This window comes from Aspergillus caelatus, assembly GCF_009193585.1.
Source record: "Aspergillus caelatus strain CBS 763.97 unplaced genomic scaffold BDV27scaffold_20, whole genome shotgun sequence".
Classification (NCBI taxonomy): Eukaryota; Fungi; Ascomycota; class Eurotiomycetes; order Eurotiales; family Aspergillaceae; genus Aspergillus; species Aspergillus caelatus.
The window spans coordinates 1-12,998 of record NW_022475283.1 but is presented as its reverse complement, the minus strand read 5'-3'; the positions used below and the strand labels follow the sequence as shown (position 1 = coordinate 12,998).

The window sequence follows — 12,998 nt, the reverse complement described above, 5'->3', positions numbered from 1 at the left end:
AGATTTAGTGTTTTGTGGGGTAAATTTTAACACGTGCGCTTGGGTGGTGATGGGTTGGTATGATGATAGGCGGTTCCTGCCGAGGTATTTGGTAATGAATTGACGCGTGTGGGTTTCTTTTTTTTTTTTTTTCCCTGTATACGAAGTACTACCTTACCATAAGTTTTTAGAGAGGTGAGACGAGATGTTCAGCAAGGTGCTGGGCTGGTGGAGGGTCTGTGGGTGTGTGGTGTGATGGGTATTCTCGGATGTTACTCTTTAGGTTTGGAGTCTTATGAAAGGAGTGGGTTTGTTGAAGTATCCACTATCGTATAGCATTCTGTAGTGATTAAAAAGCGTATGACAGAAACATAACCAACATCGGGTCAATTCAAAATAAATGGTGTCATCGTATATTGGACGGCGACATTAGATGTCTTCGGAAGTCTTCGTATCATGCTTGCATCTCTTCCTGGGTCTTAGGGGGATAGAACCTGCTCTCGTTAGCTTGCATCTTTCGGTTGTGAGGGTGGGTACCTACCATGCTGCCACGGCAATGATCAAATACATCATCATTAGGAGGACGCCCTCTAGCCAATGGGATTTCCCGTCGGCAATGAGATAGTTTACCTGGCTCTGTTCAGTAAAGTTCTATTGATTAGGAAGGCTGTTGACGTACCAACAGAACGGCAACAAATAGCAGAATCACCTGGAATGCGTCCATGTACAAAGTCTGCTACAGTCAGTCACGGGCTATTATTACTAGAATGCGTCGAAGTAGCGTACCATGTCATTGTTGCCTAGCGCACGCAGTTAGCAACGTACAGTTTCATAAAACACAATTGAGATTCACTCACCCATGCCCCATCCAATCACAATGATCAGCGGAAGCACCAGCAATGCGATTTGCATGCTGGATCCTACGGCCACGCCAATTGCCAAGTCCATCTTGTCTTTGCATGCCACCGTCACGGCCGTGGCATGTTCGGCCGCGTTGCCCACAATCGGAAGGAGAATCAATCCAACAAAGGTCTTGGAGATACCGCCACGGTCCGTAATCGCATTAATAGAATCAACCTACGCAATCAGCTTGGTGTGACTGATGGATTCCAAGATTGTATCATACCATGTACTCAGCGCACAACGCAACTAGGGCTGTCGAGATGGCCAAGGTTAGCACAGCCACCCAGATGCTTAGTTGAGGCTCTTCCTCCTCCTCGCCGGGATCTTGCAGCTGCATTTGCTGTGCGTTCTGTCCCGCTAGGGTGGCAGTCATTTTGCCTATCTGTGCGATTCCCCGATGTGTGTCGCCCTCGCTCACTTTCACACGTCTCTTCTCAACTTTGGGACTCGGACTGTTGTACATCTCCGTGTGCGAACCCAACTGGAAGAACAGATAACATCCGTACACAACCAGCATAATAATACTGGTTCCTACGATTTGTGAGAAAATGATCTATGAGCTGCCCACGAACGCAACTTACCTCGTGAGAGTTCTGCAACACCACTGTTGCCAGCTGGAATCGAGTTAGCATTTAACATCCCGCAGGACTGCTCATTAACTTACCGCCTGACCAATTGTGGAAGGCAGTGGGAATAATCAAGCATCCCACTGCCAGCGCAAGAAGACTGGCTGCTGTTTGGGCAACGACCGGGTTGAAATGCTGCTCCAGGCGGTTGACGCCTCCAAAAAAGAAACACATTCCCATAACAAGGAGCAGGTTCGACAGCATACTTCCGATAAGGGAAGTTTGTACAATCACGACTTCACCGTCGACCAGCGCAATAATAGCTACAATTAGTTCGACGGCATTGCTAATGTTTTGTTAGTTGAAGTGATACGTAGAAGTAGCAGAAATTCTGGGGTTGGCTTACCCAAAACTTGCGTTGAGTAGGCCACCGATTGTTTCGCCAGTGCTAGAGCCATCAGCTATCGTCTACTTCAAATAATCCGTATATCATACCGCATGGCAATCTCTTCTGTCGCGTAACCCAGCATAGCTGCAAGAGGGCTGCCGTGTGTCAGTTACGTAACGTGAAGTCCGTTTCGAGACAGAGGGATACACACATAATGGCAATAAAGTTCACCACGAACACAGCAACTGGATCGACATCGACATAATTCAATGCGACTCGGCCATAGTCAGCGATGGATCTTGGTTGGCGGAGATATGTATACTTACTTCCAGCTGGAGCAGCAAGCAGGAGGACGTTGACCCAGGAATTGAAGAGAGTCGCTTTCAACTGTCCCATGGCGGTAAACTTCGACTTCCCGTTGACACCTTTGGTCGAGTTTGAATCCATGTCCTCATCTAAAGATTTGTCTCCAAATCCACTCGCAAAAGTCCTCCTCTTTCGAGGTCCTCCCATCTGATCTTCGTCCAGTCCGGTTTGGGCTGAAATGTTAATGGGTTCATTGCTGTGCACTGACAGCTCACGTCCCGCCTTATCGGGAGTAACCTGATCGGTCCCAGACGACTCTGGTGGGAAACTATCCGAATGCTCTGGGCCCACCAAGCCGTCTGTCATATCCTTCCGCCGGCGACGCTCCGAGTCGAGGCGTACATCCCCTGCAGTGCGGATGGGAGTAAGTTTGCTCTCAAGCTGGATAGAATCCGTTCGGCGCGGCCGTTGGCGTCGAAATTTCTTGAAGGGGTTGTGAGTTGACGGCTCTCCATCCTGGTCATACCATGCCAGGTTCCTCGCTTGACGTCGATATTTATCTGCAGTCCCAAGCAATGTTAATCATGATCAGGAATCTGGAATAAGGGCGTGACAAGACATACGCATTGTTCCTATGAGTTTCTTGCCCGTTTATTATCGTGGCAAGACGTGTTGATACTTATATACTACATCAAGATTAGAATGATAATTCGCGAGTATACTAAATATAGGCTGTCGAGCCACGAGAGAGTTTGGTGACGAGAGGCGCCGTGTTGGGGCACAGTTGCACAACCGCCGCAGCCAGGGAACCATCAATGCTGAGCATTGATAGGCAGCAGTATGAGAAAATGTACTAACGTGATGTTCGCCTGAGCGACGATATTATACAGAGGGGCCTGGTGTGGCTTGAGTGATGGGTCTGAAGAAGCTCAGCCTCAGTTGTGGCCACCAAGAAATCCAAGACCAGGACAAGAAGTCTTGGGTACGACAAGCCTTCTCGGCAGAACAGCGATTGTGGATTTGGTCTTGTGGATGGAAAAAAGAGCGAATCGACCGGTTCTAAAGGCAGGCGAGGGGCAATAAAAAAAAATTAAAAAGAAATAAAGCGACTCAATTAAAATGACTGGACTCTAATCAAGGGGGGTTCTCTTTCAGAGCTCCTACAGCAGTAGTGTCAAAGAATGTCAACGAAAGCAAAACAACACAAAAAAAAGGGTTGAAGAAAAAAAAAAAGTAAAGTAAAATTAAGACAGAGAGCCAAGACGACAAGAAAAAAAAAATAAGAAAAAGAAAATTAAAGGGAATTTCCCATATGGAGAGAAAAAACTATGATTGAAGGCCGACGTATGTTGTCCCAGAGTCCCAGACAAGCAATAACTCATTTGTACACAGCCACAATGGGGGTGCGCATTTTCGGTAGTCATGGTAGATCCTCCTCAAACCTGGCGCGTGTCCTGCACTCTTTGGTGGGAATTCTGGGGCTTTCGTGCCAATGATTGGGCAGACGTGCTCTCTGAACAGCGGTCTGAGCATATCATTCGTTTTCCAACCTTAAAAGCCATCAATTATTCTGGCAGCTGGTGTGATACCTCGCAAGGGATGATGCAGACAGACACGGCGGAGGACGCCAAGTGTGGTGGTTGCATCCATACCAAGTCGAACTAGTATAAGACTTGGTTAGTGGCCGCGCGATCCAGAACCCAACTTATTTGAATCACAAAGTTTTGTGTGCTGGAATCATCAATCTTGAAACCTGAGAACTCTATGACCTCAGGCCTCACCGAAGTGCATTTGTCACAACCAAACAAATGCCAGTGTAAAAAGAGATTGAAGGATCTCCATACCTGGACAATACATTGGGGAAATTGGATCATGCTGGTGGGTACATACAGGTTAGTTTATCCAGGATCAAACCCCTGACCCATTTTGGTGCATTTACTGGGCACGGAAGCTTATCCTTCCTGCTGCGACTGACAGAGTCTTTGCTCGGGATTGGCCAATGTGTGTGGCTGGTGACGTTCTTTGCTGTGCCACATATCAGCCACAGTTGGGTCCCAACCATTGACGCGGGTATTTTCTTAGCTCCTGAGGGGCCAGTCGCAGCATTGATGATAGGACGTGGCTCTTGCTGTATCCGATGAAAAAAATGATGAAACTTTCCTCTGCCCTTAAGAAAGCGAGCTCTCCTCCTTGTACAAGGCGCTTGAGTTCAATGTTGGTCATATGTTGATCAGATAAAATATTTCAGATACATAGTTTTATATGTTAAGCACTTGAACGAACATATTCGCAATCTCCTACTCTGGCTTCTTTCCACTACCGTCCACTGGAGGTAACCGGGCTTTGGATAACTCTTATTAGCGACTTACATGCTTAGAAGGGATGAATTTATGGCATACTCAACAACTTCAATAGCTGGTTCCGGGGTAGATCTGATCTCTTCCATCACCAACACGAATATGAAATGGCAAATATGCACTACATTATAATTGCCTTCCGTTTCATTCGGAACGTCAGTTTTGATATCTCAGTGGATGAGATTCATGTTCGGAGGGAGCCATTCTTGCGGAGGGACGGCTTTGAATGGGATGTCGAAACGGTCCAGTTGCACTGATGGCGGAAGGTAGCGGCTAAGTCCGTAAGGATGACACTAAAGGAATACAGTTAGTCTTGAAGATGGCAAAGTGAGTCAAAACAAACCACGTGGCGATTCCAACATCCGTGATCTTGAGATTGGGGTCCTGTAACGGGATCGACGGGTGTAGAAGGTACCCGTAAAGTTCAAGCCAGAAGTAATGATGAAGATTAATCCTGTTCATTTCTGCAGTACTTAGTATAGGTCACTAAAGTTGTAGCTTCCCGTTCATCCACTGACCGGTTATTATCGATATAATCGCGCGCCATACTATATTCCGGTGCCGACATAGTGTCGAATATTGATAGACTGAAAAGTATAGCAGTCTTGTTTCTTTCGTTGACCTTCTCGAAGCAATCCCATGGCAATCATATGTACTGATATGTGAGCATTTGGACGCCACCGGAATGACGTTCATATATCCTTTCATAAGTTCAGCCCTGGATCAAGCCAATGTTAGTAGTAGCAGCTCCGAATATGCGCTATCGTGATCATGGAACTTTTTTCTTCCATCACAACTTAGGTTAAAACATACAACTATATATTTCGTAGGCAATGTAGGTAGGTTAAATTCTCCTAGTCGACACTAGTTCAGCCGCCAAATGATCATGTTTGTCGCCAAATTCTCGGGATGCGGCAAGTGACGTGGAGGCATAACTCAAGTCAAATGCATATTTGGGCCCCCGGAGTATGAGTCAATTAGTTGCAACGCCGTCTCAATGTACTGCGAACCATCCGGTATGTCTGTCCAGCAATCAGCAAGCTACGCTACCACCGATAAATTCTTCCCTGGTTCTCATGCAAGAAACTGGGTTCTGGAGAGAGGATACACACTGATGTGATTATCGGGGCAAATGGTATAGTATACCTGGCCGTGGTAGATTATTGTACGGTTTGGAGAGGAAGTTCTACGGTGCCGTCAGGATCCTGTAGAAACGGGTGACATGGCCGACCGAGCTACCATTCCCCAAGAGCAAGTAGAAGAAAGCACTGGGCAGCAGTTTTATATCCGGTTAGAAGCAAACCTATAGTTTGGTTCTACTGTATGTACTATTATGATCTCTCTTCAGGCGACAAAACCAATCGCTGACTCTTTCGTTACCCTTATACATTACCTGCCGATATATCCAGTGGTAAAGGGAATAGCCAGGAGATACGAAACGTATTCAAAGGGTAGGATTCATAGTAGGAGTTCCGAGCTAACCACCTTGTATTCTCACAATATTCCGGGATCTCAAGCTAAACAAGAGGCCAACTCAAAGTTAGACAGCGTCCTCAAATGGAAGTTCCGCCACTTTCAAGAACCAGACACTTGGTGCAAGGTACGTGAGAAATCAAAACGATCACTTGCGAGTCCGTAAGGGAGAACTAAGCAAAATCACAGGAATCAATCACCCTCCTTGGAGATGCATGCCACCCGCCTCTCCCCTACCAGGCCCAAGGCGCAGCAACATTCTAGACCTCCTTGGTCTTTACGAGCTCTTGCGAAAGAAAGGAACCACTATTGATATCCAGGATGCGATGGCGAATCGCGCGCTTCTTAACATGGCAGATGGCCCTGAGGCTGGTGCCCAGAATTCATGAAGCATTTGTGAGGCATGGTTGGGATGACGACGATATTGATTTTCCTTATAATTTTGGTAATATGGAGTATCAGATGCAACTTATGGCATTTGACACGACGATGAAGACGGGGCGTTTTGAAGAATGGCTGGACAAAGTGAGACGATTCCGCACCTTCATCCACGAAAATATACGAATCATCACGAAAGTGAGAAATACAATGGTTCAATAGGAGCTATGCCCATCGAAAAAACAATATTTAATCTCGGCCTGAAAATAGAAGAGATCCAGTAAGAAATACGAATATAGAAAACGGTATGGTAAACAAGTAGCAAAAGATATAAAATGTAGCTTACGTTCGCGATATACTATTTCGTACTCGGTATATATTTACAATATTATACTTTTTCTACATAGTAATCATATGATTATAATCTAACCCTTGAGGCACTTACAATATCTGTTGGTAATATGTATATCTCATGTGCATATTTGTCCTGCATATGCTGTACTCCGTGGCAAGGTATACGAAAACAGAAGAATTGGTAGGGCTGTCGGTTTCATGATGGCCTTTGCCGTCCATATATTGTGATGATATTTTAAAAACTATGCCTTTTTCTATGTAGGGAGGAGATTAGTAATGTTTTAGACAACGGTTTTGCATCTGAATGACGGCAGAATAGAGAAGATATCAGGATGTCAAAGAGAAGGTCCACCTCCTTGCTGAGAGGACAAAGGTATGATTCTTGACGTCACTCCAGTACTGGGCGGATTCTGTCCTTCAGAGTCCCGTTATGCACCGTAAATCGTGCATGCACAAGAAGTTATGGAGGGTTATGTCCTTCTATGCCCTTCTTTTAAAATTTTAATTGTTTTATTCCCAACCTCCCCCCCTTTCGTTCAGGCTACTGATTTTCCATGTACATAGCTGTACCTGTAGATTCATGGGGTCAGATTCGGACACACCTTGAGGTTCCTTGAAAATAAATGCGGACACATAATCTTTCACACTAATTACATTTAAAGGACAGGCCCTCATTTACATCAGACAAAGCAAGTCTAAAATCTTTACTCCGTCCTAAGGATGCAATTCATTATTTGGCACTGTTAGTCTTTCTTATCTAATTCTTGAGGGCAGTGAAAAATTTTCCCGCCACCAGTGTTTCACTCAGCTTCAATGGGTGGACCCCATTCAGGGTCATGACCCTCGACATTGGAGAGTGAGACCCTGCCATGGACCCCTCAAAGTGTCCAATGGTGTGTTCCTGGTAATCACAATGTATTGTTGGTGTTATCCGTGTTACCAACCTAATTAGGTATTGTACGGAGTACCCGAACCTTCCTTTACCCCTGCGACGGGAGAGTCAGATACTAGTAGGTTACCTCTTCGAAAGGGAGTCAACGCATTGACTTGATATAGAATTTTGACTACTTCATCAGTGTCTTGTGTTACACCAAACAATCATCGTCGGGCTTGAGTAAAGTCATGAAGCATCATCCTTAGGAGACTGCAAAAAGAGGCCAAGGGGCCTCGGCCCCACCGGTCAAGAATCACAAGCAATTATTGGCAGGGAACAAGACACAGAGCCAAGGTCGGGACCGAATGTAATACAGCGTAAGATTGGTGATACAGGGCCCAGGGGACCACCGTGGCCAATTAAGGGTCAGTCTCCAGCGGCTAGTTTCAGGGCCCACTTGCACTAGTTGGGCTTACCCTGGAGTTATTTGGAAAGGGTCTAGTCATTGGGCAAAGTAAAAGTATGTACCGAATCCCCAGTGCCCCGAGTCCTCCGTTGGCGTTTATTCTTAGGAATTAGAGGCATGCATGAGCGCAGTGGATGGATTACTACGTACTACAGATTTGTTCCCTTTGATCCACTGGCCTTCGTGCTTTGCGCATAGGAGTATGAAGAAGATGATGTAGTGGGATGATGACATGAGAGGGACACCAGTTGTTAGCGGTGGGTTATTGCTCAATATTTTGATGCTGATCATTATAATTACGTCGTTGCCTGTGTATTACCACAAACAATGAACCAAACAGGCCAAACAGGGCGATTGATTCTATTCTAAGTAAGACAGGCCAGACAGACTAACCTCAGGCTCCTCTCGGCTCCTCCCCCCCCCTTTCCCACTCTCCTGTCCATTCTTCCTTTCTCGCCTCCTCGCCTCCTGCTATTTCTTGTTTCTTTATTCTTCCCTATCACTTCCTTCCCTCGTTACATACCACTTTTGATTCTTTTTTTAATTTCCCGCAATTCCATTCCACGGCTCCGTGTGTCAGCCGTCAGTCACTCGTTGTAGTATATATACTCTTCTAAACTTTCTCAATCCACTCCCCGATTCTTTTTCCATTAATTCGGCCTGATATCACTGGGTCCGCAGATCAAGTTGATCAATCCCTCGTTGTCTTCCGCTGCAGATCATTAGCTGTCGTCGTTGCGGCTGGTATACGTTTGAACGACTGTCAATAGAATCTCATCATGAAGGCCGCATTCGCTCTTGCCGGGGCTTCGCTCGTGGGCAGCGTCCTGGCGACCTTGCCTGCCATTGAGACGAAGGTACTTATTAAGTGTTGCGGTCGTCGCGGTCACATTCATCGCTGACTTGGGAAATTCTGCTGCAGGGTAACAAATTCTTCTACTCCAACAATGGCACTGAATTGTAAGTGGAAACCCCAATGCGCTCAAAGGATCCATGAGGTAGTGAAACTAACATGATATTAGCTTCATTCGTGGTGTTGCCTATCAGCGTATGTTCCATATCGGAAAATCCTGGGTCAAGTCAATCGGACCGGAAACTAATGTTGATTCATAGAGGAATATTCTGCCAATGGCACCAGCAGCTCCAGCACAGGCTTCGGCAACGAATCCAACGGCGACTACACCGACCCTCTGTCCGACCCCAAGAAGTGCGAGCGTGATATCCCTTACCTGAAGGAACTGCGGACCAACGTCATCCGTACCTATGCCGTTGACCCCAAGGCCGACCACACTGAGTGCATGAAGATGCTTGACGACGCTGGTATCTACCTTATCACCGATCTGTCCTCCCCATCGGAGTCGATCATCCGTAATGACCCCAAGTGGGATGTGGACTTGTACTCTCGCTACACTAGCGTTGTCGATGCCTTCGCCAACTACACCAATGTTATTGGTTTCTTTGCCGGTAACGAGGTCGCTAACGACAAGAACAACACCGACTCTATCGCGTTCGTCAAGGCTGCTGTGCGTGACATGAAGAAGTACATCAAGGCTAAGAAGTACCGTGAATCCCTGCTCATCGGTTACGCCACCGATGATGACGCTAGCATCCGTGATGACCTGAAGAACTACCTTGTCTGCGGTGATAGCGATGCCATGATCGACATGTTCGGTTACAACATCTACGAATGGTGCGGCGATTCTTCTTTCGAGAAGTCTGGTTACAAGGAGCGCACTGAGGAATTCAAGGATTTCCCTGTCCCTGCATTCTTCTCTGAGTATGGATGCAACAACCCTAAGCCTCGCAAATTCACCGACACCCCTGTCCTGTACGGCCCCAAGATGAACGACGTCTGGAGCGGTGGTATCGTCTACATGTACTTCCAGGAGGCCAACGACTATGGATTGGTGAAGGTCGATGGTGACAAAGTCGAAACTCGCGATGACTTCTCTAACCTCTCTGAGCAAATCCAGAAGGCCACTGCCACTGGCGTCAACAGCGCCAGCTACACTGCCCCAGCTGCTGCTACGGCATCCTGCCCCGCGGTTGGCAAGGACTGGGAAGCTACCAGCGAGCTCCCTCCTTCTCCTAACCCGGATCTGTGCTCCTGCATGGTTGAGTCTTTGTCTTGCGTCGTTAAGGATTCCATCAAGGAAGACGACTACGAGGACCTGTTCAACTACATCTGCGCCAAGGATGGAATGTGCGGTGGAATCCAGAAGGACGGCACCAAGGGCAAGTACGGAGCGTACAGTGTGTGCTCTCCCAAGCAGCAGCTCTCGTTCGTCATGAACCAGTGGTACGAGAAGAGCTCCAACAAAGACCAAGCATGTGACTTCAATGGTTCAGGCCGTGTCCAGAGCGCCTCCAAGAGCGATGGCCAGTGCTCCGACCTGCTGAAGCAGGCCGGTACCGCTGGTACTGGCAGTGTCACCGCTTCTCCTACTGCCGGAAGTGCTACCGCTGGCAGCACCTCTTCCACCTCCACTTCTGACAGCGCTGCTGGTGCCGTGAGCCCAATGGCCGTCAAGGTTGGCGGCTGGCAGTTCGGGGCTTACATCATGACTGCCTTTGTTGCCGGTGCTGGAATGCTCCTGTTGTAAAGTAGTAAGGTGTATGGGACCCAAGAATGCTAGGAGACCAGTGAAATGTGACCGGAGGTGTTTTTTGTTCGTTGAAGTGTATTCATCCATGTGATTTTTGGAATCTTAAGACGTACATACTTTAGCCAATAGCTCAATCGTTCATTCTTTTGAATATACCTTATCATGTCCATTGCCTGTTTAATCGTTGTAACTGTATAGCATGTACTCCTTCGTATATAGGTATTGAAGTACCAGTTGTAGATGGTTATGTCGAGCTACGTCTGAGGTCGGCTACCTTTACCGACTCGGTGCTGTACTCCGAACTTCGACAGTAGCGGTGTCCCTTATCTCGGCCACACAAACGGCATGCCGAAACATTGCGGAAAATAATCCGGATCTGCATATATTTATAGCTGTTAGCTGTCCAGTAATTCTGTTCTGTAGTTATTCGGACATTTTTATCCATTCTTATTTTGTTCCGATTTTGTCCTAAGTTTGGATCGTTGTGAGAATTTGCATATCCAGGCCAACGGCTAAGATCGAACCCTAATTCCATGCCCGGCCATGGGTGAACCCGACATTGAATCTCAAACTCCCAAAACTATAGACGGGGCCACGGCAGAAAAGGAAGAGAAAGCTACCAAAGTGGAAAGGGGCTACGGTCTTCCCTTGTGGCGAAAATGTATCATACTCTTCGTCGTTAGTTGGATGACTCTTGCAGTTACCTTCTCGAGCACATCCCTTCTTCCTGCGACCCCCGAGATCGCCGAGGAGTTCAACACCACAACCGAGACCCTCAACATCACTAATGCCGGCGTTTTGTTGGCCATGGGCTTCTCGTCACTTATCTGGGGTCCTTTGAATAATTTAATTGGCAGAAGGATCTCGTATAATAGTGCGATCTTCATGCTCTGTGTATGTTCGGCGGCGACGGGGGCAGCTGTAGACATGAAGATGTTTACGGCATTTCGAGTGTTGAGCGGTTTGACCGGAACATCATTCATGGTTTCAGGACAGACCATCCTGGCGGACATTTTCGAGCCGGTATTTTCTCGCTACCTTTCTTTCTGTCCTTCATAGTCACCTAAGTACTAATAGTAGCTGTCAGGTTGTCCGTGGCACAGCCGTGGGATTCTTTATGGCTGGATCTGTCTCCGGTCCTGCAATTGGGCCCTGTATCGGAGGCCTCATCGTCACTTTCTCCAGCTGGCGCAATATCTACTGGCTCCAAGTCGGCATGACCGGGTTCGGCCTGGTTCTAGCCATCATCTTCGTTCCCGAAATCAAAGAAGAATCCAAAGAGGGCCCCGAAGAAAAAGAGAAGAAGACTGTACTCTCCGCCCTACGCCTCTTCAACCCCCTCCGAATCGTCAGACAATGGGTCTATCCCAATGTCTTTTTCTCCGTACGTTACCAATCCAAACTAAACCAGACCTCATCAACTGCTAACAAATGCCTCCACCCAAAAACAGGACCTCACCTGCGGCCTCCTCGCCACATTCCAATACTCCCTCCTCACATCTGCCCGCTCAATCTTCAACCCCCGCTTCCACCTCACAACAGCCCTCATCTCCGGCCTCTTCTACCTCGCTCCAGGAGCAGGTTTCTTGATCGGCAGCATCATCGGCGGCAAACTCTCCGATCGTACCGTCCGCAAGTACATCGCCCTTCGCGGCTTTCGATTACCCCAGGACCGCCTTAACTCCGGCCTCGTCACCCTGTTCGCCGTCCTGCCCGTTTCGGCGCTGATCTACGGCTGGACCCTCCAGGAGGAGAAGGGCGGCATGGTCGTGCCTATTTTGGCAGCGTTTTTTGCGGGCTGGGGGCTTATGGGCAGTTTTAATACATTGAATACTTATGTTGCTGGTGAGTTTTGCTTTCCTTCCTTCTTTTTCTTACTTTCCATTTGTCTTTTCCGTGTATAAAGGGTGTTGAGAGAGCCTGCTAATCCGTGATATAGAGGCTCTGCCACATAAGCGCTCCGAAGTTATCGCTGGAAAGTATATCATCCAGTATATCTTTTCGGCGGGGAGTAGTGCACTTGTGGTTCCTATTATTAATGCAATTGGCGCTGGGTGGACTTTTACCATTTGTATGTTTTACCCCTTTTTTTTTCCCCCTCTTTCTTCTTCTTCTTTTGTTTTTTTGGCTTCGTGTGGTTAAATGTGTAACTGACTAACTGATTACTTGTGCAGGTGTGATCTTTTCCATCATCGGTGGTCTATTAACAATGACTACCTCGCGATGGGGCCTTGATATGCAACATTGGGCGGAGAGGAAGTTCCGCATTCATGATAAACCTGGGTTCTGATTCGGTTGATCTTATGATTATGGTTATGGTTACGATAGTTGCATTTTGCCTTTTTTTT

The 12,998-nt window shown here is 47.3% G+C and overlaps 4 protein-coding genes across 4 annotated transcripts; 2 read left to right on the top strand and 2 right to left on the bottom strand.

The window, feature by feature from the left end:
* Positions 1 to 433: 433 nt before the first annotated feature.
* On the bottom strand, positions 434 to 2,763 carry BDV27DRAFT_153788 (Sodium/calcium exchanger protein-domain-containing protein; the record flags this gene model as incomplete). The annotated part of the gene is made up of 13 exons (XM_032071854.1): positions 434 to 473; positions 521 to 609; positions 659 to 712; positions 766 to 779; positions 837 to 1,056; positions 1,106 to 1,413; positions 1,464 to 1,496; positions 1,547 to 1,794; positions 1,855 to 1,896; positions 1,944 to 1,991; positions 2,048 to 2,111; positions 2,163 to 2,702; positions 2,757 to 2,763. 13 exons carry the CDS (start codon positions 2,761 to 2,763, stop codon positions 434 to 436), a joined length of 1,707 nt encoding a protein of 568 aa, XP_031931668.1.
* A 1,920-nt stretch (positions 2,764 to 4,683) lies between these two features.
* On the bottom strand, positions 4,684 to 5,067 carry BDV27DRAFT_153787 (uncharacterized protein; the record flags this gene model as incomplete). The annotated part of the gene is made up of 3 exons (XM_032071853.1): positions 4,684 to 4,792; positions 4,843 to 4,953; positions 5,018 to 5,067. 3 exons carry the CDS (start codon positions 5,065 to 5,067, stop codon positions 4,684 to 4,686), a joined length of 270 nt encoding a protein of 89 aa, XP_031931667.1.
* Positions 5,068 to 8,468: 3,401 nt separating this feature from the next.
* BDV27DRAFT_121987 (glycoside hydrolase family 72 protein) lies at positions 8,469 to 10,819 on the top strand. The gene is made up of 4 exons (XM_032065511.1): positions 8,469 to 8,901; positions 8,967 to 9,004; positions 9,067 to 9,092; positions 9,158 to 10,819. Exons 1-4 carry the CDS (start codon positions 8,824 to 8,826, stop codon positions 10,645 to 10,647), a joined length of 1,632 nt encoding a protein of 543 aa, XP_031931666.1. The 5' UTR covers positions 8,469 to 8,823; the 3' UTR covers positions 10,648 to 10,819.
* Positions 10,820 to 11,108: 289 nt separating this feature from the next.
* Positions 11,109 to 12,998, top strand: BDV27DRAFT_121985 (putative MFS transporter). The gene is made up of 5 exons (XM_032065510.1): positions 11,109 to 11,673; positions 11,738 to 12,034; positions 12,102 to 12,495; positions 12,590 to 12,721; positions 12,825 to 12,998. Exons 1-5 carry the CDS (start codon positions 11,194 to 11,196, stop codon positions 12,938 to 12,940), a joined length of 1,419 nt encoding a protein of 472 aa, XP_031931665.1. The 5' UTR covers positions 11,109 to 11,193; the 3' UTR covers positions 12,941 to 12,998.

Bases quoted from the DNA above. Each gene is read 5' to 3' on its own strand.
- BDV27DRAFT_121985 (XM_032065510.1), top strand. From the start codon at position 11,194: ATGGGTGAACCCGACATTGAATCTCAAACTCCCAAAACTATAGACGGG. The intron at 12,035-12,101 runs GTACGTTACCAA...ACCCAAAAACAG, and splicing joins ATCCCAATGTCTTTTTCTCC to GACCTCACCTGCGGCCTCCT. The intron at 12,722-12,824 runs GTATGTTTTACC...TTACTTGTGCAG, and splicing joins TGGGTGGACTTTTACCATTT to GTGTGATCTTTTCCATCATC.
- BDV27DRAFT_121987 (XM_032065511.1), top strand. From the start codon at position 8,824: ATGAAGGCCGCATTCGCTCTTGCCGGGGCTTCGCTCGTGGGCAGCGTC. The intron at 8,902-8,966 runs GTACTTATTAAG...ATTCTGCTGCAG, and splicing joins TGCCTGCCATTGAGACGAAG to GGTAACAAATTCTTCTACTC. The intron at 9,093-9,157 runs GTATGTTCCATA...GTTGATTCATAG, and splicing joins TCGTGGTGTTGCCTATCAGC to AGGAATATTCTGCCAATGGC.